Genomic DNA, 23,029 nt, shown 5'->3' on the forward strand with positions numbered 1-23,029 from the left:
CCTCGCGCGACCCCGCCGTCCTCTGCTGCAGTCTGGCACTCGGCCGGCCTCGCCGGTGCCATTCCCGGCCAGACTCGCCGCGGCCCCGGTCGTTTCCCGTCGGCGGCCGCTCGGCCCTCGCCCCATCGGGCGCCTGCAACCGCGCCCGAGACCCGCGCCCGTTCGCCCGCTAGAGCTCCCCCTGAGCCACTGACGTTGGGGCCCCTTGCCCTCCAGAACGTTAAAAAAGGAATAAAAATATATAATAAAAATATTAATAGTAATTAATTAGTTATTTAATTAACTTAATTAATCTGTTTAGTTAATTAATTTTGTTTAACTAAGCTAAGTGAAATCAGATAACCTAATCATTTAGTTAAAGCTAATTAACCCTGTTTAATTACTCTAAGACTATGACGAACGGGACCCACACGTCTGTTGATCGAGTCAACAGACGGTTGACTGATGACATCATGCTGAGATCTTAATTACATTTTATAATTAATTTAATTCTGTTAATTATAAAAATTGAATTAAAACTTTGATAAATAATATAAATTAAACCATTTATCAGATGAAAAAACTTTGTACATGAAAGTTGCTCAGAACAATGAGACGAATCCGGATACGCAGCCCGTTTGTCCGCCCACATCCCTAGCATAGCGAACACGCAACTTTCCCCCTCCGGTTCATCTGTCTGAAAACGCGAAACACCGGGAATACTTTCCCAGATGTTTCCCGCCTTCGCCGGTATCACCTACTACCGTGATTGGGCATGCCTAGCATCACGCTTTGTCATGTCATGCATCGTCATGCATTTGTTTGCATTGTATTTATTGTTTCTTCCGCCTCTTCTCTCGCTAGACACCGAGACCGACGCCGCTGCTACCCAGTACGACTACGGTGTTGACGACCCCTCCTCCTCGGCTGAGCTTCCAGGCAAGCCCCCCCCCCCCTTGATCACCAGATATCGCCTATTCTTCTCTATACTGCTTGCATTAGAGTAGTGTAGCATGTTACTGCTTTCGGTTAATCCTATTCTGCTGCATAGCCTGTCATTGTTACTACAGTTGTTACCCTTACCTACTATCCTACTGCTTAGTATAGGATGCTAGTGTTCCATCAGTGGCCCTACACTCTTGTCCGTCTGCCATGCTATACTACTGGGCCGTGATCACTTCGGGAGGTGATCACGGGTATATAATATATACTTATATACATGACACATGTGGTGACTAAAGTCGGGTCAGCTCGTTGAGTACCCGCAAGTGATTCTGATGAGGGGGCTGAAAGGACAGGTGGCTCCATCCTGGTAGAGGTGGGCCTGGGTTCCTGACGGCCCCCGACTGTTACTTTGTGGCGGAGCGACAGGGCAGGTTGAGACCACCTAGGAGAGAGTTGGGCCTGGCCCTGGTCGACGTTCGCGGTTACTTTAAAATAACACGCTTAACGAGATCTTGGTATTTGATCTGAGTCTGGCCATTTGGTCTATACGCACTAACCAACTACGCGGGAACAGTTATGGGCACTCGACGTCGTGGTATCAGCCGAAGCCTTCGTGACGTCAGCGACTGAGCGGCGCGCGCCGGATTGGACTGGAACGCCTGCTAGGCTAGGTCTGCTTCCGGCCGCGTTCGCAACGTGCAGGTATGCAATGGGCGATGGGCCCAGACCCCTGCGCCATAGGATTTAGACCGGCGTGCTGACCTCTCTGTTGTGCCTAGGTGGGGCTGCGACGTGTTGATCTTCCGAGGCCGGGCATGACCTAGGAAAGTGTGTCCGGCCAAATGGGATTGAGCGTGTTGGGTTATGTGGTGCACCCTTGCAGGGAAGTTTATCTATTCGAGTAGCCGTGTCCCTCGGTAAAAGGACGACCCGGAGTTGTACCTTGACCTTATGACAACTAGAACCGGATACTTAATAAAACACACCCTTCCAAGTGGCTGATACAACCCGGTGATCGCTCTCTAACAAGGCGACGAGGAGGGGATCGCCGGGTAGGATTATGCTATGCGATGCTACTTGGTGAACTTACCATCTACTCTCTTCTACATGCTGCAAGATGGAGGTGGCCAGAAGCGTAGTCTTCGACAGGATTAGCTATCCCCCTCTTATTCTGGCATTCTGCAGTTCAGTCCACCGATATGGCCCTTTACACATATACTCATGCATATGTAGTGTAGCTCCTTGCTTGCAAGTACTTTGGATGAGTACTCACGGTTGCTTTTCTCCCTCTTTTCCCCTTTCTATACCTGGTTGTCGCAACCAGATGCTAGAGTCCAGGAGCTAGAGATCCCGAGGATGATTCTACATGGAGTTCGGCTTCGAGGAGTAGTTAGGAGGTCCCAGGCAGGAGGCCTTGCCTTTTCAATCGTTGCTACTTTTGTGCTAGCCTTCTTAAGGAAAACTTGTTTAACTTATGTCTGTACTCAGATATTGTTGCTTCCGCTGACTCGTGTATGATCGAGCACTTGTATTCGAGCCCTCGAGGCCCCTGGATTGTATTATGATGCTTGTATGACTTATTTATGTTTTAGAGTTGTGTTGTGATATCTTCCCGTGAGTCCCTGATCTTGATCGTACACGTTTGCGTGCATGATTAGTGTACGATTGAATCGGGGGCGTCACAGATATGATGCATTTGAACCTTGGTCATTGCATATTGATATATGTATTTTATTTATGTTTTAACCTTGGTGCTTGCATCTTGATATATGTATTTTATTTAGTTCATGTTCATGTTAAAAAAAGTCTTCATATGATTATTCAAAGATTGAACTCATAGGTTTTTTTGGATGTGATGAACCTTTGTGATGCATCTATATGTTTCCTAGTTCATGATGAACCCTAGTTCATGTTAAAAATTCTTTTGATATGCTTATGCTTATGTTTATGCATTTTTTAGGAGGCCACCTCTTGCGGACGACATCGGCATTAAGTACACCATGCTTGACACTAAGTTCGTCTAGGGTCACCATGCCCGTTTCATTGAGAATGGAGTGGTAATTACCATTCTTAAACCAAATCTTTTGAATTGATGAAAACAAGTTGCTAACTATTATGTCTATGCTAATTATGCTTTGGTTCTTGATTTTCACAGATGCTTCTGCCACTGCGGATGAGGGATCACAAGATGACCGTTAAGATGGAGTACGACGAGTGGTACGCACCGTTCTACAGGAGAGCCCGACTATTGGGTTTCGTCCTGCAGTTCAAGCCTAAGCTGTTGACGCTCGTCCATTCAGCTCTCATGGCTTTGATCGACCGGTGGCGGCCAGAGACGCACAACTTCCATCTTCCATGTGGGGAGATGACCGTTACCCTCCAAGATTGGGGGATGATTACAGCCCTACCGCTCGAGGGTCGTGCTCTCACAGGACGAGTGGAGAGGACGAACTGGCACGATAGGGTTGTCACCCTCATCGGCGACTGCCCCCCCCCCCCGCACGCACGCTAAGAACAACCGGACTTCTGACATACCGCTGTCATGGCTCCTCAAGTACCAGAGCAAGTGCCCGGAAGATGCCGCACCCCGGGTGGTGGAGCAGTACGCCAGGGCCTACCTGTGGTATCTTCTCACGGAGGTAGTGTTTCCAGACTACTCCGGGAACTCTTCCCTATGGATGTATCTCGACTTCCTAAAGGACTGGGATGCGGGGTACAGCTGGGGGGCCGCCGGGCTCGCCTACCAATACCGTTCGCTAAGTGAATATCACTTTGTTTCAAATATCATGGACGCGTGCTGCTTTAGATTATGACATCTTATCATGTATACTTGTTTTGTAGCTTGACGACGCGACCCAGAGGGCGGAAGTCACGTCCGGTATGTGTGGATGTGTATAGGGCCTCTCCATTTGGAAGTGGTAGCGAATCCTGATGGGCCGTCTGGAGAAGCTGCGCTCGCGTGCATGGACGGACTATGGTGAAGATGACGAAGATGATCGGTACCCGACCGTCGCATACGCTTGGGATGTGGTGCATGTCTACATGGGCGAATCCAAGGCCTTGTACAAGGTCTTCACAACGAGATTGATGCTCTGACGGTTTTTCAGGTATAAGAACTAGATTTCGAATAGTTTCGATGATACTTCCACTTGAGCTTACCATTGTTTGGTACTAGGTTACTTGGCGGTCGTATGATGATGATCGAGAGTGGGGGTTCGATCTAAACAGCATGTGCAAGCAGGACCCGCTTCTCTGGCGGTGCATCGTGCCCATGATTTTGTGTCTATGCCGTGGAGTACCACTTGCCACAGCGCGTTGCCACGCAATTTGGTAAGGCGCAACACACACCACCAGCCGGCATCGTTCGCGATACCGGTGGCTACGACCTACACCAGTGAGTACCACCAGGCGTCCTCATCGATACCAAGTTCTTGTTTTGATGTTTTACATTCATTCTTAGGGTGTTCTACATTGTTTCTTATGCATTGTAGGATGAGCAGGAAGAACAATCAGTCAATCATAGATTGGGAAGACCAACATGCGAGATACGTGAAGGAATGGAACAAGTGGAAAGGACGCAAAGATGTGGAGAGGAAAGTGATTGACTGGGACGAGTACGAGGATCACATGCTGTGGTACGACGATGGCATCAAGCATTGCCTGCATCTGAGGCCCCAGTGGATGACAACGGATGCCGAAGACCTGTTTGATGACGCCTCCGAGAATGAAGCCTACAATGAGAGCATCAGAGAGCTTCAAGGCGGGTTTAGGGAGTACGGACCCCTCATGAATAGAGTGGTAAGTTGTTTTTATCTGTTTTGAACCGACGGTTGGATGAAATCAGCTTTAGTGCTACTGACTCATTTTATTACTTTGTAGTCTTCGGAGCGGAACAAAAGCATTTTTTAAGCCTCTGATGCGCTTAGTACTATCCCCGGGACTCGAGCTAGTGATAACAAGTTGAGGGGAACGGTGAAGGTAACATTTCATTTTCTTAATTTCATTTGCAGAAGTTCTCATTGTTTCGTTCTCATTGCAGAAGTTCGTCACCAAATGTCGCAAGCTTGTGGGCCTGCTTGGGTGCGCTACCTCCACCGAGGATGTTTTTGCTCCTGCAGCACCGATGCGTATCCTCGCTTCATCGAGCCATGCCACCTCGTCGTCTAGGGAGGTTCAAGAAGACGAGGACGAGGACGACGACGAAGAAGGTGAAGATGAAGAAGAGGGCGAGGAGGGAGCAGAAGAAGAGCATGGGGAAGAAGAGGAAGACAACGATGAGGAGGAAGAGGACCATGAGGAGGAGGAGTACGATGATGACGACGGACCTCCAGAAACTCAGACAACCCAGCGTGAGAAGAGGAATGTGCCGAAGAAGGATTGGAAAAAGTTCATTCCCATTTCAGAAAGCGCGTCCTACTCAGCGCAAGAAGAAGGTGGTAGAGAAGCGATCAAAGACAAATGAGGACTGTACCTCGAAGAGGGGAAGGAGGGAGTGAAGTTGTTGCCGTGCCGTTTGAAGGAAATATGCCCTAGAGGCAATAATAAAGTTGCTATTTCTATTTCCATATATCATGATAAATGTTTATTATTCATGCTAGAATTGTATTAACCGGAAACTTGATACATGTCTGAATACATAGACAAAACAAAGTGTCCCAAGTATGCCTCTACTTGACTAGCTCGTTAATCTATGTGACTCCCGAATACCGGAGGAACACCTTGTGTGCTATCAAACATCACAACATAATTGGGTGATTATAAATATGCTCTACAGGTGTCTCCGAAGGTGTTTGTTGTGTTGGCATAGATCGAGATTAGGATTTGTCACTCCGAGTATCGGAGAGGTATCTCTGGGCCCTCTCGGTAATGCACATCATGATAAGGCTTGCAAGCAATGTGACTAATGAGTTAGTTGCGGGATGATGCATTACGAATGAGTAAAGAGACTTGCCGGTAACGAGATTGAACTAGGTATGAGGATACCAATGATCGAATCTCGGGCAAGTAACATACCGATGACAAAGGGAATAACGTATGTTGTCATTACGGTTTGACCGATAAAGATCTTCCTAGAATATGTAGGAACCAATATGAGCATCCAGGTTCCGTTGTTGGTTATTGATCAGAGATATGTCTCGGTCATGTCTACATAGTTCTCGAACCTGTAGGGTCCGCACGCTTAACGTTCGATGACGATTTGTATTATGAGTTATGTGTTTTGGTGACCGAAGATTGTTAGTAGTCCCGGATGAGATCACGGACATGACGAGGAGTCTCGAAATGGTCGAGAGGTAAAGATTGATATATTGGACGATAGTATTCGAACACTAGAATGGTTTCGGAGTGTTTCAGATATTTATCGGAGTACCGAGGGGTTACCAGAACCCCCCGGGGAAAGTAATGGGCCTCATGGGCCATAGGGGAGAGAGAGGGCAGCACGCAAGGGGGTGGCGTGCCCCCCCATGGGGAGTCCGAATTGGACAAGGGGAGGGGGCGCGGCCCCCTTTCCTTCTCCCTCTCCCTCTCCTTCCCCCTTTCCCCCTCCGAAAGAACGAAGGGGGGCCGAATAGTACTAGGAGTCCATGTGGGATTCCCCCCACTTGGCGTGCCCCCTAGGCCAGCCCCCTCCCTCTCCCTCCTTTATATACGGGGGCAAGGGGGACCCCAAAGCACATCAATTGTTTCTTAGCCGTGTGCGGTGCCCCCCTCCACCATTTACTCCTCTGGTCATATTGTTGTAGTGCTTAGGCGAAGCCCTGCGCGGATCACATCACCATCACCGTCACCATGCCGTTGTGCCGACGAAACTCTCCCTCGACACTTTGCTGGATCAAGAGTTTGAGGGACATCATCGAGCTGAACGTGTGCTGAACTCGGAGGTGTCGTACACTCAGTACTTGATCGGTTGAATCGCGAAGACATTCGACTACAGCAACCGCGTTATACTAACGCTTCCGCTTTCGGTCTACGAGGGTACGTGGACACAGTCTCCCCCTCTTGTTGTTATGCATCTCCTAGATAGATCTTGCGTGATCGTAGGATTTTTTTTTGAAATTGCATGCTACATTCCCCAACAGTGGCATCCGAGCGAGGTCTATGCGTAGATGATATGTACGAGTAGAACACAAAGAGTTGTGGGCGATCATAGTCATACTGCTTACCACCAACGTCTTATATTGATTCGGCGGTATTGTTGGATGAAGCGGCCCGGACCATGTTGGGGAACGTAGCAGAAATTTAAAATTTTCTACATATCACCAAGATCAATCTATGGAGTCATCTAGCAACAAGAGAGAGGGGAGTGCATCTACATACCCTTGTAGATCGCGCGCGGAAGCGTTCAAGAGAACGGGGTTGATGGAGTCGTACTCGTCGTGATCCAAATCACCGATGATCCTAGCGCCGAACGGACGGCACCTCCGCGTTCAACACATGCACGGAGCGGGGATGTCTCCTCCTTCTTGATCCAACAAGGGGGGAGGAGAAGTTGATGGAGATCCAGCAGCACGACGGCGTGGTGGTGGAAGTAGCGGGATCCCGGCAGGGCTTCGCCAAGCGCAAGCGGGGAGGAAGAGGTGTCACGGGAGGGAGGGAGGCGCCAGGGCTTGGGTGCTGCTCCCATGCACCTCCCCACTATATATAGGGGTGGAGGGGGCTGGTTTCTTGCCCTCCAAGTCCATTGGGGCGTTGGCAAAGGTGGGGAAAAGAAATCCCATCATTTCCCTTCCCCACCGATTGTTATCCCCCCTTTTTTGGGATCTTGATCTTATCCCTTCGGGATATGATCTTATTCCTTCTAAGGTGGGATCTTTGTGCGCCTTGACCAGGGGTGTGGGGCCTTGCCCCCACTACCCACGTTCATGTGGGTCCCCCCATGCAGGTGGGCCCCACTTCGGAACCTTCTAGAACCTTCTCGGTACAATACCGAAAAATCCCGAACATTTTCCGGTGGCCAAAATAGGACTTCCCATATATAAATCTTTACCTCCGGACCATTCCGGAACTCCTCGTGACGTCCGGGATCTCATCCGGGACTCCGAACAACTTTCGGTTAACCGCATACTAATATCTCTACAACTCTAGCGTCACCGAACCTTAAGTGTGTAGACCCTACGGGTTCGGGAGACATGTAGACATGACCGAGACATTTCTCCGGTCAATAACCAATAGCGGGATCTGGATACCCATGTTGGCTCCCACATGCTCCACGATGATCTCATCGGATGAACCACGATGTCGAGGATTCAATCAATCCCGTATACAATTCTCTTTGTCTATCGGTACGATACTTGCCCGAGATTCGATCGTCGGTATCCCGATACCTTGTTCAATCTCGTTACTGGAAAGTCTCTTTACTCGTTCCCGTAACACATCATCCCGTGTTCAACTACTTGAACACATTGAGCTCATTATGATGATGTCCTACCGAGTGGGCCCAGAGATACCTCTCCGTCACACGGAGTGACAAATCCCAGTCTCGATTCGTGCCAACACAACAGACACTTTCGGAGATACCCGTAGTGCACCTTTATAGCCACCCAGTTACGTTGTGACGTTTGGTACAGCCAAAGCATTCCTACGGTATCCGGGAGTTACACAATCTCATGGTCTAAGGAACTAATACTTGACATTAGAAAAGCTCTAGCAAACGAACTACACGATCTTGTGCTATGCTTAGGATTGGGTCTTGTCCATCACATCATTCTCCTAATGATGTGATCCCGTTATCAATGACATCCAATGTCCATGGTCAGGAAACCGTAACCATCTATTGATCAACGAGCTAGTCAACTAGAGGCTCACTAGGGACATGTTGTGGTCTATGTATTCACACATGTATTACGGTTTCCGGATAGCACAATTATAGCATGAACAATAGACAATTATCATGAACAAGGAAATATAATAATAACCATTTTATTGTTGCCTCTAGGGCATATTTCCAACAGACCAACCTTACATGACCACGTTCATGAGACCGGTTCCACCGACAGACATGCAACTTGTTTTGCATAAAGGTGGCTGGCGGGTGTCTGTTTCTCCAACTTTAGTTGAATCGAATTTGACTACGGCCGGTCCTTGTTGAAGGTTAAAACAGCACACTTGACGAAACATCGTTGTGGTTTTGATGCGTAGGTAAGAACGGTTCTTGCTAGAAGCCCGTAGCAGCCACATAAAACTTGCAACAACAAAGTAGAGGATGTCTAACTTGTTTTTTCAGGGCATGTTGTGATGTGATATGGTCAAGACATGATGTGATATACGTTATTGTATGAGATGATCATGTTTTGTAAAAGTTATCGGCAACTGGCAGAAGCCTTATGATTGTCGCTTTATTGTATGAAACGCAATCGCCATGTAATTGCTTTACTTTATCACTATGCGTTAGCGATAGTTGTAGAAGCAATAGTTGGCGAGACGACAACGATGCTACGATGGAGATCAAGGTGTCAAGCTGGTAATGATGGAGATCATGACGGTGCTTTGGAGATGGAGATCCAAGGCACAAGATGATGATGGCCATATCATGTCACATATTTTGATTGCATGTGATGTTTATCTTTTATGCCTCTTATTTTGCTTAGTACGGCGGTAGCATTATAAGATGATCCCTCACTAAAATTTCAAGGTATAAGTGTTCTCCCTGAGTATGCACCGTTGCGACAATTCATCGTGCGGAGACACCACGTGATGATCGGGTGTGATAAGCTCTATGTTCACATATAACGAGTGCAAGACAGTTTTGCACGTGCGGAATACTCGGGTTAAACTTGACGAGCCTAGCATGTACAGACATGGCCTCGGAACACTGAGACCGAAAGGTCAAACGTGAATCATATAGTATATGATCAACATAGAGATGTTCACCATTGAAAACTACTCCATCTCACGTGATAATCGGACATGGTTTAGTTGATATGGATCACATGATCATTTAGATGACTCAAGGGATGTTTATCTAAGTGGGAGTTCTTAAGTAATATGATTAATTGAACTTAAATTTGTCATGAACTTAGTCCTGATAGTTTTTGCATATCTATGTTGTAGAACAATGGCCCGTGCTACCATTCCCTTGAATTTTAATGCGTTCCTAGAGAAAGCTAAGTTGAAAGATGATGGTAGCAACTACACGGACTGGGTCCGTAACTTGAGGATTATCCTCATTGCTGCATCGAAGAATTACGTCCTTGATGCACCGCTAGGTGCAAGGCCTGCTGTAGGAGCAACTGCTGACGTTATGAACGTCTGGCAAGCTAAATCTGATGACTACTCGATAGTTCAGTGTGTCATGCTTTATGGCTTAGAATCGGGACTTCAAAGATGTTTTGAACATCATGGAGCATATGAGATGTTCCAAGAGTTGAAATTATTATTTCAAGCAAATGCCCGAGTTGAGAGATATGAAGTCTCCAACAAGTTCTATAGCTGCAAGATGGAGGAGAATAGTTCTGTCAGTGAACACATACTCAAAATGTCTGGGTACCATAACCACTTGACTCAGCTGGGAGTTAATCTTCCGGATGATAGTGTCATTGATAGAGTTCTTCAATCACTTCCACCAAGCTATAAAGGCTTCGTGATGAACTATAATATGCAAGGGATGAACAAGACAATTCCCGAGCTCTTCGCAATGCTCAAGGCTGCAGATGTAGAAATCAAGAAGGAGCATCAAGTGTTGATGGTTAACAAGACCACTAGTTTCAAGAAAAAGGGCAAAGGAAAGAAGGGGAACTTCAAGAAGAATAGCAAGCAATTTGCTCCTCCCGGGAAGAAGCCCAAGTCTAGACCTAAGCCTGAAACTGAGTGCTTCTACTGCAAAGGGATTGGTCAGTGGAAGCGAAACTGCCCCAAGTATTTGGGGGATAAGAAGGATGGCAAAGTGAAAGGTATATTTGATATACATGTTATTGATGTGTACCTTACTAATGCTCGTAGTAGCGCATGGGTATTTGATACTAGTTCTGTTGCTCATATTTGCAACTCAAAACAGGGCTACGGATTAAACGAAGATTGGCTAAGGACGAGGTGACGATGTGTGTCAGAAATGGTTCCAAGGTCGATGTGATCGCCGTCGGCACGCTACCTTTGGGATTAGTTTTAGACCTGAATAATTGTTATTTGGTGCCAGCGTTGAGCATGAACATTATATCTAGCTTGTTTGATGCGAGACAGTTATTCATTTAAATCGGAGAATAATGGTTGTTCTATTTATATGAGTAATATCTTTTATGGTCATGCACCCTTGATGAGTGGTCTATTTTTGTTGAATCTCGATCGTGGTGATACACATATTCATAATATTGACGCCAAAAGATGCAAAGTTAATAATGATAGTGCAACATATTTGTGGCACTGCCATTTAGGTCATATTGGTGTAAAGCGCATGAAGAAACTCCATGCGGATGGGCTTTTGGAATCACTTGATGCTTGCGAACCATGCCTCATGGGCAAGATGACCAAGACTCCGTTCTCCGGAACAATGGAGCGAGCCACTGACTTATTGGAAATAATATATACTGATGTATGCGGTCCGATGAGTGTTGAGGCTCGCGGCGGGTATCGTTATTTTCTGACCTTCACAGATGATTTGAGCAGATATGGTTATATCTACTTAATGAAACACAAGTCTGAAACATTTGAAAAGTTCAAAGAATTTCAGAGTGAAGTGGAAAATCATCGTAACAAGAAAATGAAGTTTGTACGATCTGATTGCGGAGGCGAATATTTGAGTTATGAGTTTGGTCTTTGTTTAAAACAATGTGGAATAGTTTCGCAACTCATGCCACCTGGAACACCACAGTGTAATGGTGTGTCCGAACGTCGTAACCGTACTTTATTAGATATGGTGCGATCTATGATGTCTCTTACCGATTTACCACTATCGTTTTGGGGTTATGCATTAGTGACAACTGCATTCACGTTAAATAGGGCACCATCTAAATCCGTTGAGATGACACCATATGAACTGTGGTTTGGCAAGAAACCTAAGCTGTCGTTTCTTAAAGTTTGGGGTTGCGATGCTTATGTGAAAAAGCTTCAGCCTGATAAGCTCGAACCCAAATCGGAGAAGTGCGTCTTCATAGGATACCCAAAAGAAACTGTTGGGTACACCTTCTATCACAGATCCGAAGGCAAGATATTTGTTGCTAAGAATGGATCCTTTCTAGAGAAGGAGTTTCTCTCGAAAGAAGTGAGTGGGAGGAAAGTAGAACTTGATGAGGTAGTTGTACCTTCTCTTGAATTGGAAAGTAGTTTATCACAGAAATCAGTTCCAGTGATGCCTACACCAATTAGTGAGGAAGCTAATGATAATGATCATGAAACTTCAGATCAAGTTACTACCGAACCTCGTAGGTCAACCAGAGTACGTTCCGCACCAGAGTGGTACGGGAATCCTGTTCTGGAAGTCATGTTACTAGACCATGACGAACCTACATACTATGAGGAAGCGAGGATGAGCCCAGATTCCGAGAAATGGCTTGAGGCCATGAAATCTGAGATGGGATCCATGTATGAGAACAAAGTATGGACTTTGGTTGACTTGCCCAATGATTGGCAAGCCATAGAGAATAAATGGATCTTCAATAAGAAGACCAACGCTGATGGTAATGTTACTGTCTACAAAGCTCGACTTGTTGCGAAAGGTTTTCGACAAGTTCAAGGAGTTGACTACGATGAGACCTTCTCACACGTAGCGATGCTTAAGCATGTCCGAATCATGGTAGCAATTGCCGCATTTTATGATTATGAAATTTGGCAAATGGATATCAAAACTGCATTCCTTAATGAATTTCTTAAAGAAAAGTTGTATATGATGCAACCAGAAGGTTTTGTCGATCCTAAAGGTGCTAACAAAGTGTGCAAGCTCCAGCAATCCATTTATGGACTGGTGCAAGCCTCTCAGAGTTGGAATATATGCTTTGATAGTGTGATCAAAGCATATGGTTTTATACCGACTTTTGGAGAAGCCTGTATTTACAAGAAAGTGAGTGGGAGCTCTGTAGCATTTCTAATATTATATGTGGATGACATATTGTTGATTGGAAATGATATAGAATTTATGGATAGCATAAAAGGATACTTAATAAGAATTTTTCAATGAAAGACCTCGGTGAAGCTGCTTATATATTGGGCATCAAGATATATAGAGATAGATTAAGACGATTAATTGGACTTTCACAAAGCACATACCTTGATAAAGTTTTGAAGAAGTTAAAAATGGATCAGTCAAATAAAGGGTTCTTGCCAGTGTTACAAGGTGTGAAGTTGAGTTAGACTCAATGCCCGACCACTGCAGAAGATAGAGAGAAAATGAAAGTCATTCCTATGCCTCATCCATAGGTTCTATCATGTATGCAATGCTGTGCACCAGACCTGATGTGTGCCTTGCTATAAGTTTAGCAGGGAGGTACCAAAGTAATCCAGGAGTGGATCACTGGACAGCGGTCAAGAACATCCTGAAATACCTGAAAAGGACTAAGGATATGTTTCTCGTTTATGGAGGTGACAAAGAGCTCGTCATAAATGGTTACGTCGATGCTAGCTTTGACACTGATTCGGATGACTCTAAGTCATAGACCGGATACGTATTTATATTGAATGGCGGAGCTGTCAGTTGGTGCAGTTCCAAGCAAAGCGTCGTGGAGGGATCTACGTGTGAAGCTGAGTACATAGCTGCTTCTGAAGCAGCCAATGAAGGAGTCTGGATGGAGTTCATAACCAATCTAGGTGTAATACCTAGTGCATCGGGTCCAATGAAAATCTTTTGTGACAATACTGGAGCAATTGCCTTAGCGAAGAAATCCAGATTTCACAAGAGAACCAAACACATCAAGAGACGCTTCAACTCCATCCATGATCAAGTCAAGGAGGGAGACATAGAGATTTGCAAAATACATACGGATCTGAATGTTGCAGACCCGTTGACTAAGCCTCTTCCACGAGCAAAACATGATCAGCACCAAGACTCCATGGGTGTTAGAATCATTGCAATGTAATATAGATTATTGACTCTGGTGCAAGTGGAAGACTGAAGGAAATATGCCCTAGATGCAATAATAAAGTTGTTAATTAAATTTCCTTATATCATGGTAAATGTTTATTATCCATGCTAGAATTGTATTAACCGGAAACTTGATACATGTGTGAATAGATAGACAAAACAAAGTGTCCCTAGTATGCCTCTACTTGACTAGCTCGTTAATCAAAGATGGTTAAGTTTCCTAACCATAGACATGTGTTGTCATTTGATGAACGGGGTCACATCATTAGGAGAATGATGTGATGGACAAGACCCATCCGTTAGCTTAGCATAATGATCGTTAAGTTTTATTGCTATTGCTTTCTTCATGACTTATACATATTCCTTTGACTATGAGATTATGCAACTCCTGAATACCGAGGAACACCTTGTGTGCTATCAAACATCACAATGTAACTGGGTGATTATAAAGATCCTCTACAAGTGTCTCCGAAGGTTTTTTTTGGGTTGGCATAGATCGAGATTAGGATTTGTCACTCCGATTATCGAAGAGGTATCTCTGGCCCTCTCGGTAATGCACATCATGATAAGCCTTGCAAGCAATGTAACTAATGAGTTAGTTGCAGGATGATGCATTACGGAACGAGTAAAGAGACTTGCCGGTAACGAGATTGAACTAGGTATGAGGATACCGATGATCGAATCTCGGGCCAGTAACATACTGATGACAAAGGGAATAACGTATGTTGTCATTACGGTTTGAGCGATAAAGATCTTCATAGAATATGTAGGAACCAATATGAGCATCTAGGTTCCGTTGTTGGTTATTGATTAGAGATATGTCTCGGTCATGTCTACATAGTTCTCGAACCCGCAGGGTCCGCACGTTTAACGTTCGATGACGTTTTGTATTATGAGTTATGTGTTTTGGTGACCGAAGATTGTTCGGAGTCCCGGATGAGATCACGGACATGATGAGGAGTCTCAAAATGGTCGAGAGGTAAAGATTGATATATTGGACGATAGTATTCGGACAACGGAATGGTTTCAGAGTGTTTCGGGTATTTATCGGAGTACCGAGGGGTTACCGAAACCCCCCGGGGAAAGTAATGGGACTCATGGGCCATAGGGGAGAGAGAGGGAAGCCCGCAAGGGGGTGGCGCCCCCCCCCCATGGGGAGTCCGAACCGGACAAGGGGAGGGGGCGCGGCCCCCCTTTCCTTCTCCCTCTCCCTCTCCTTCCCCCTTTCCCCCTCCGAAAGAAGGAAGGGGGCGAATAGGACTAGGAGTCCATGTGGGATTCCCCCCACTTGGCGTGCCCCCTAGGCCGGCCCCCTCCCTCTCCCTCCTTTATATACGGCGGCAAGGGGGCACCCAAAAGCACGTTAATTGTTTCTTAGCCGTGTGCGGTGCCCCCCTCCACCATTTACTCCTCCGGTCATATTGTTGTAGTGCTTAGGCAAAGCCCTGCGTGGATCACATCACCATCACCGTCACCACGCCATCGTGCTAACGAAACTCTCCCTTGACACTTTGCTGGATCAAGAGGATGTCAGCTGAACGTGTGCTGAACTAGGAAGTGTCGTACGTTCGGTACTTGATTGGTTGAATCGCGAAGACGTTTAACTACATCAACCGCGTTATAGTAACGCTTCCGCTTTCGGTCTACAAGGGTACATGGACACACTCTCCCCCTCTCGTTGCTATGCATCTCCTAGATAGATCTTGCGAGATCATAGGAATTTTTTTTGAAATTGCATGCTACGTTCCCCAACGCCGTTGAACTAGTTAAACATTTTATGTTTGCTTCGTGAACCATTTGCTCGTGAAACTATTTCGTATTTGTTGAACTTGCTATGTAGAACTTCGTGAAACATTTTTGGATGTGTGCTTGCTATGTAAACCATCTTTCCTAGTTAAACCATCTTTCTTAGTGATACATATGCTTACTGTTTATAAGTATTGAAATTGTTATGTGCAAAACATTGAAGACAATACAAGTTAGGTGAAAAAATGTACTAGGATCATGACCTACCGCCAGGCCTCATGTAGTAAGGGGCCTCCCCCCACGTGCCCGCCTCCTGTGACCAAAATTGCCACCCAAACAGCGGTAGGGTTGCACACCCTACCGCCATAGCCTCAGGTGGTAAGGGGCCTCCCCCACGCGCCTGCCTCCCGTGACCAAAAATGCCACCCGAACAGCAGTAGGGTTGCACACCCTACCGCCAGGCGTCATGGCGGTAGGGTAGCAAACCCTACCACCACTCCCTCTGGCGGTAGAACAAATATATATATATATATATATATATATATATATATATATATATATATATATATATATATATATATATATATGCCACCGGCCGCCTTCCCCCCCCCCCTTATCCCCCACTCAGCCGCTCGAAGAACAGCTTCTTCTTCCTCTCGCCCCCTCTCTCATCTCCTCCACCTCCCCCTCAGATCTTCTTCATTTCTTCACCGATTTTGCGGATCGAGATGGCTTCAAAAAGAGAAAAGTAAGCTCCTCCGATCCCTCCAATTAGCTTTGAGTCAAATCAATCCCCCTTTTGAACTAGATTTAATTATTATTATTTTTTTGCCTAGGAATGATTTAGTTTGAGTCAAATTCAGTTTTTTCATAAGTTTAATATGATGCATGTTGGTGGGATTTATTTAGATGTGATGATGCATGTTGATATGAGGAACCCTAATTCATATTCATGTTAAAAAAAATCATGTTCATGTTAAAAAAATCATGATGAACCCTAATTGATATGATGAACCTTGGTGCATCTTGATATATTTATTTATTGACCACATGATGAACCCTAATTCATGTTCATTTTTTAAAATATCTTCATATGCTTATTGAAATATTAAATCATATTTCCTAGGTTTAGATTTTTTTGGAGGTGATGAACCTTTGTGTGATGCATCCATATGTTTAGGTACGGAACCGTGGAGCAAGCACCGCCCACTCCATCACCGCCCGCTCCTCCCACTCCTTTCCAGCACATCCCGTCACAGATGCCGCTCTCGTACGTGTACGAGGCCTTCCCCGAGCTGCTGCAGCCGGTGGGATCTGTCTCAGATGAGGTCCTAGAGGCGACGAGGGCAATGCGGTGGCACGAGAGGGCAGAGCGGATCCTCGACGATGTAAAGTGTTAGTCACTGAGCGTGAAGGAGTGGAAGAAAGTGAAGGCAGAGATGGAGGCAGATGCAACTATCTCCCGTGTCCGCCGGGAAGGGTGCATTGAAGTTGCCAAGAAGTACGCCGACCAGGAGCCGCGCAATTTGGGCCGGAGAATCTACTTCGAGAGCAATGCGGAGGAGAGAGCCAGGATGCCGCCCCCAAGTGCATCGGCGTTCGAGATCATCAACTGGGGAAGGGCGGAGGCGAAAACTCCAGCGGGCAAGGCAAGGTGGGAGTGCTTGAACAATCGGATGTCGACCAGCGTTCCGCCTCCGCCTGAACGGTGGATCCGCTGCCGTTTCTGTCTCCACAGCCAGGGCTAACATACGAGGAGCTCTGAAGATGTCTGTTCGCTCTCTGAATTTGTCTGAAGATCTTCCTATTAGTTTGTCTTGTGCCTTTCAATTATGTTCTCAATGAATAATGAAACTATGTGCCTCTTGTAATGCCTTGTGCCTTTCAATTATGTTCTCAATGAATATGAAACTATGTGTTGTCAAATTAAGTTAACTTCATGCCAATTGTTCTTGTCAATATGAGTGTACTTTCATGTGAAAAAAGAGCACATTTTCTTCAACAACTACTACTTCAAAATACAAGTTGTGCAAAAAATGCACTATGATGGGACCTACCGCCAGGGATGCTGGCGGTAGCTTTACACAGCCTACCGCCAGGGTCGGCGGCGGTAAGTCCATTTACCACGTGTCAGTGGTCGTTAACTGCCAGACGCCGTCAGGGCACCTACCGCCAGGTGGGGTGGCGGTGGCCTGTGTAAAGCTACCGCCAGGGTCGGCGGCGGTAGCAAAAGGGTCAAATCTCGAAAGAAAATCAAACAGGGGCCAGATCACCAATTTAGACCGCAAAAGGGTCAAAACACGAAATTTTGCTGCCCGTAGGGGCTCATATACCACCACTCACCACCGTGCGTCCTTTCCAACACCAATAATGCTAAACATACAAAGGTTTACATGCTGACTAGGATTTTTTCAAACTAACTAACCTCTCCCCTCTGATTTTTATGGGGGTGGGCTCCTTCTCCCTCTTAATCTTCAATCAAAACCAACCTTTATGTAAAAATGTGTATCCTTTTGTAGCGTGTAGCATTACTCTTCCAACTCTCCAGCCATCCAGCCATCATCCATACGGAGGAAAAAGTGCAGCTCCAGGCTATCGTGATGCACCCTATGGGCCCCTGAAGTCCTGAACCCATGCTAGTCACACCCACACATTCCTCTCCTCCGTTAAAAAAGAGATTTTTTTTTAGGGCTAAGTTAAAGAAAGAGATAGAAGATCTCTTTGCTCCCTCCCCGACCGTTAAGTTCGAACGCGCCAATCCGACCGTTACCCATAAAAAACACACCACGATCCACCCACAAAGCCATCTCTTCCCGAACACTTGCTCTGCTCCTACTATCCTGTCAGAATCCCCAAGCTAAACGCTTCAATAATACTCCCACAAGAACTGCGCGCTCCACAAAATCTCATGACCCGAAACCCTCGCCATCACCACCACCACCGATGGCCGCCGACCTCCTGCTCCTCCGCTTCGTGCCGCTCCTCCTGCTGCTGCTAGCGGCGTCTCTGGTGCCGCCCGCCTCCTCCGCGTCGTCGTCGGCGGGGAAGAACAACACCGTCAGCATCGACTCGGCCACGCTCTCCTTTTCTGACCTGACGCTGCTGGGGGACGCCTTCCTGCGGAACGGCTCCGTGGGGCTGACGCGGGACACGGGCGTGCCGTCCTCCAGCGCCGGCACCGTACTGTGCAGCCGACCCGTCGCGCTCCGGGGCAGCGGCAACGCCACCGCATCCTTCGCCGCCAGGTTCTCCTTCGTCGTCTCCAACCAGAACGCCGGCTCCACCGGCGGCGACGGCATCGCCTTCTTCATCTCCTCCGACCGCGCCACCCTCGGCGCCACCGGCGGCTACCTCGGCCTCTTCAACTCCTCGGTCGCCGCCGTTGCCGTTCCGAATGACGACGACGCCGACGCCGACGTCGGCGGCCCCGCCATCGTCGGGGTGGAGTTCGACACTATGGTCAACGCCGAGCTCGGCGACCCGAGCGACAACCACGTCGGGCTGGACCTCGGCTCGCCGGCCTCCGTCAGTGCCGTCGACCTCGCTGACTCGGGAATCGTCCTCAAGAGCGGCAACCTCACCACCGCGTGGATCGATTACCGCGGGGCCGAACACCTCCTCGAGGTGTCGCTGAGCTACTCCCGTGTCAAGCCGAAGCGGCCCGTCTTCTCCGTGGCCGTCGACCTCTCGCCGTACCTCAAGGAGGCCATGTACGTCGGCTTCTCGGCCTCCACGGAGGGGAGCACCCAGCAGCACACCATCAAGGAATGGACCTTTCAGACCTTCGGGTTGCCGCCGGCGACCAACGCCTCCTCCTTTACCAACGCCACGAGCAATGTCTCGGAGCCGGTGGTGACCGGCGTGGCCGCGAGCGGCGGAGCCACCAGCAAGAAAAGGTTTGGGCGCGCCATCACCATCCTCGGCCCCGTCGCGCTCGCCGTCGCGTTCGTGTTCTTCGCCTGTGTGTCCGTCAAGAAGCTGGCAGAGCTCAGCTCGAAGAAGGACGCTATCTTCCTGCCGGGGCTGCTCAAGGGGCCAAGGAAGTTCAGCCACAAGGAGCTGAGCATGGCGACCAGAGGATTCCACGCGAGCAGAGTCATCGGCAGAGGCGCGTTCGGCACGGTTTACAAGGCGGCCATGCCGGGGGCTCCCACCACGTACGCCGTGAAGCGGTCGACGCAAGCGCACCAGAGCCGGAGCGAGTTCGTCGCCGAGCTCTCCGTCATCGCCTGCCTCCGCCACAAGAACCTGGTCCAGCTGGAGGGCTGGTGCGACGAGAAGGGCGAGGTGCTGCTCGTGTACGAGTACATGCCCAACGGCAGCCTGGATAAGGCGCTGTACGGCGACCCCTGCACGCTCTCCTGGCCGGAGCGCCACAACGTGGCCGCCGGCATCGCGTCCGTGCTGTCCTACCTCCACCAGGAGTGCGAGCAGCGCGTGATCCACAGGGACATCAAGACCGGCAACATACTGCTCGACGGCAACCTGAGCCCCCGGCTGGGCGACTTCGGGCTCGCCCGGCTCATGGACCACAACAAGAGCCCGGTGTCCACGCTTACCGCGGGCACCATGGGGTACCTGGCGCCGGAGTACCTGCAGTCCGGCAAGGCCACGGACCAGACCGACGTGTTCAGCTACGGCGTGGTGGTGCTGGAGGTGTGCTGCGGGAGGCGGCCGATCGACAGGGAGGAGGCCGACAAGGACGGGGCCGGGAGCAAGAACAACGTAAACCTGGTGGACTGGGTGTGGCGCCTCCACGGCGAGGACCGGCTCATCGAGGCCGCCGACGCGCGGCTGAACGGCGAGTTCGACCGGGAGGGGATGCTGCGGCTGCTGCTCGTCGGACTGAGCTGCGCCAACCCGAACTGCGAGGAGCGGCCGGCGATGCGGCGGGTGGTGCAGATACTGAACCGCGAGGCCGACCCGGTGCCGGTGCCGCGGAAGAAGCCGCTCCTCGTGTTCAGCTCCAGCGCGTCGATCAAGCTGCAGGAGATGGCCTTCTCCTGCGGCGACGACGTCAGAGGAGGCTACCCGGCCGCCACCACCACCAACCCGGCGTCCCCGAAATCGGAGGGAGCCGACATAGAAAGGTGATCAAAGGAAAACAATGTGCTGTTGTGTGATTCTCGTACACGTTTGTTGTGATGTGCTTGCTCATAAGGGGAATATAGGTAATAATCCCCAATGGTGTATGATTGTTGGAATGCTAATAAGCTTATTGGTGTGTTTATCTCGTTTAAGCCGATTGTTCTTCTCTTGTTTGAATGCCATATTTTCATTTTCAGCAGATCCATATTGCCAACAAAATTGCTACCACAGTGCCCCCATTCATTGAAATCAGCTCATTGGTCCTGTCTGAAATTAAGAAAAAACATAGGGATTTTGGAGGATATGATTTCTACAGGAATTTCTTCCTTGGAGTAAGATAACAGATGAATTGCTATCTTACACTTCTTTGAAATTTTTATGGGACGGGTTATTTCACAGAAATTTTGAAGGAACAAAACATGATGTCTCATGTTTTGAATTTCTTCCATGTTTGTAAAAACCTCGCTAGTCACTCGTTTCACCAGCATACACATCACCACTAGCAGAACGCATGTGCGTTGCTATGTACTATACGTCATGCTATCTTCAACAAACGGGTCCAACATAAAAATTTCACGATGCACCTTTTCCTTTTTCTACCAGACCCTCCCCTTCCCGCTCAGTTTCCGGCTATAGCGGGGCATTTCTCGCTGAAGCCTCCTTCCTTAATAACGCCCACCTCACCTTCTCCATGTGTTCCAACGGGGATGAAATTTTTCATATGGTGGTTTAAACTAACACATACTATTGACACAAAACAACGAATAACTATAGAGATCATTCCAAAAGGTCCATTCAACTTCGCAAATGCACACTGACGTGGGAGGCGACTGGCAACCTGAACGTATTTCTAGTCACCAATAAGCTCCACCTCCAACCTACATACATTCATTGCTAGAAGTGATAATTGTCGTTCTTCTCTTCCTCGTACTTCCCTGCATCTTCTATTTCTAACCTCTTTGCCAACCCGTTTTGTTGGCACCAACTAGTACCACATCAACATCAGTGTGTTCATCACCGATGTCTCATCTTCTTTTTCCTCCTTCCTCGCCAATTTTAGTTCTTGTTCCTACTTATTTTCTAAAATACTCTTTCTTTTTTCGCTTTATTTTTTGAAACGCTCTTTTCTTCTCCAACATCATGGACCACTTGGTAGTTTTAGTTCATTTTCCTTCTTATTCTTGGAACACTCTTTCTTTCTACCATAGCATGAACACATGGTCAATGTTGTGTTATGTTGTCCTCACCCGCAAACGTTTCAGAAATCGTCAGTGTGTGGACACCCTGCAGAGTATGGTCGTCATCCATCTTGGTGAACGCTAGGTCGCCCATGTCGCGAACGCATGGTGGCCGTTGTCCATGTTGACAAGCGGTGCTCGGCCATGTCATTGAGAGCCTGTTGATCGTACTTGCCCATGAGCGCTTTCAAAATGATTCGGCGCGATTAGCTGCTTGCTTAATTAATTAATTACACAAATAATTAACAGCCTACCTATTTCTCTGCATGCCTAATTACTAACGGCCAACTAAATAAATTAATCATCTGCCTAATTAAAAAAATCCCTACTTCTAATTATATCTAGGATCTCTAGGCATAATTAGATGTCTACCTAATTAATTAATTGCATTAATGACCCGGTTTTCAAATTGATTCGGTGCGAAAAAAAATCCTACTCCCTCCATTTCTTAATATAAGACTCTTTAGCTATTTCAAATATCGACTACATGCATACTAACATGAGTGAACATGCATACTAAAATGTGTTTAGATACATACGAATCAAGAAAAAGCTAAAAGATCTTATATTAGAGAATGGAGGGAGTATTTAAATGGACCTAATTAATTGCATAACTAAATAATTTTCTAGCTAATTAATTGCATTAATGGTTCGAATTTCAAATTGATTCAGTGCTTGATTTTAAAAAAAAATCGCATGAATGGCTGCTAATAACGACCGAATATTGTAATACACATTTCCTTAACGAATATCTTGACATTTGAATAGACACACTTGATTTGAGAATGTAGCATGTGTGCATCTCTGTATAACTGACAAAAAATATAATATGACTGCGTCCACGGACGCCTGTCCGTGCGGGTCTAACGACTCGCCTTCCACCACGGCCATCCTCGACGATGTGATCCATTCCCTTGCATTCTTGAGCATTACGCCGGCATCAGGCCCGGCCACAGCATTCTCCGAGGTGTCGCGCATGGCGTCCCTCCGCGCGGATGTGTATGCCCATAAGAAAAAAGGTATGTAATTT

At 47.4% G+C, this 23,029-nt stretch overlaps 1 protein-coding gene across 1 annotated transcript; it reads left to right on the forward strand.

The window, feature by feature from the left end:
• The first annotated feature begins 18,458 nt into the window (after positions 1 to 18,458).
• On the forward strand, positions 18,459 to 20,913 carry LOC109763711 (probable L-type lectin-domain containing receptor kinase S.7). Its single transcript, XM_020322573.4, has one exon. It carries the CDS (start codon positions 18,617 to 18,619, stop codon positions 20,765 to 20,767), a length of 2,151 nt encoding a protein of 716 aa, XP_020178162.1. The 5' UTR covers positions 18,459 to 18,616; the 3' UTR covers positions 20,768 to 20,913.
• The last annotated feature ends 2,116 nt before the right edge of the window (positions 20,914 to 23,029 follow it).

The sequence above is a fragment of the Aegilops tauschii genome, chromosome 7 (assembly GCF_002575655.3).
Source record: "Aegilops tauschii subsp. strangulata cultivar AL8/78 chromosome 7, Aet v6.0, whole genome shotgun sequence".
Taxonomy (NCBI): domain Eukaryota; kingdom Viridiplantae; phylum Streptophyta; class Magnoliopsida; order Poales; family Poaceae; genus Aegilops; species Aegilops tauschii.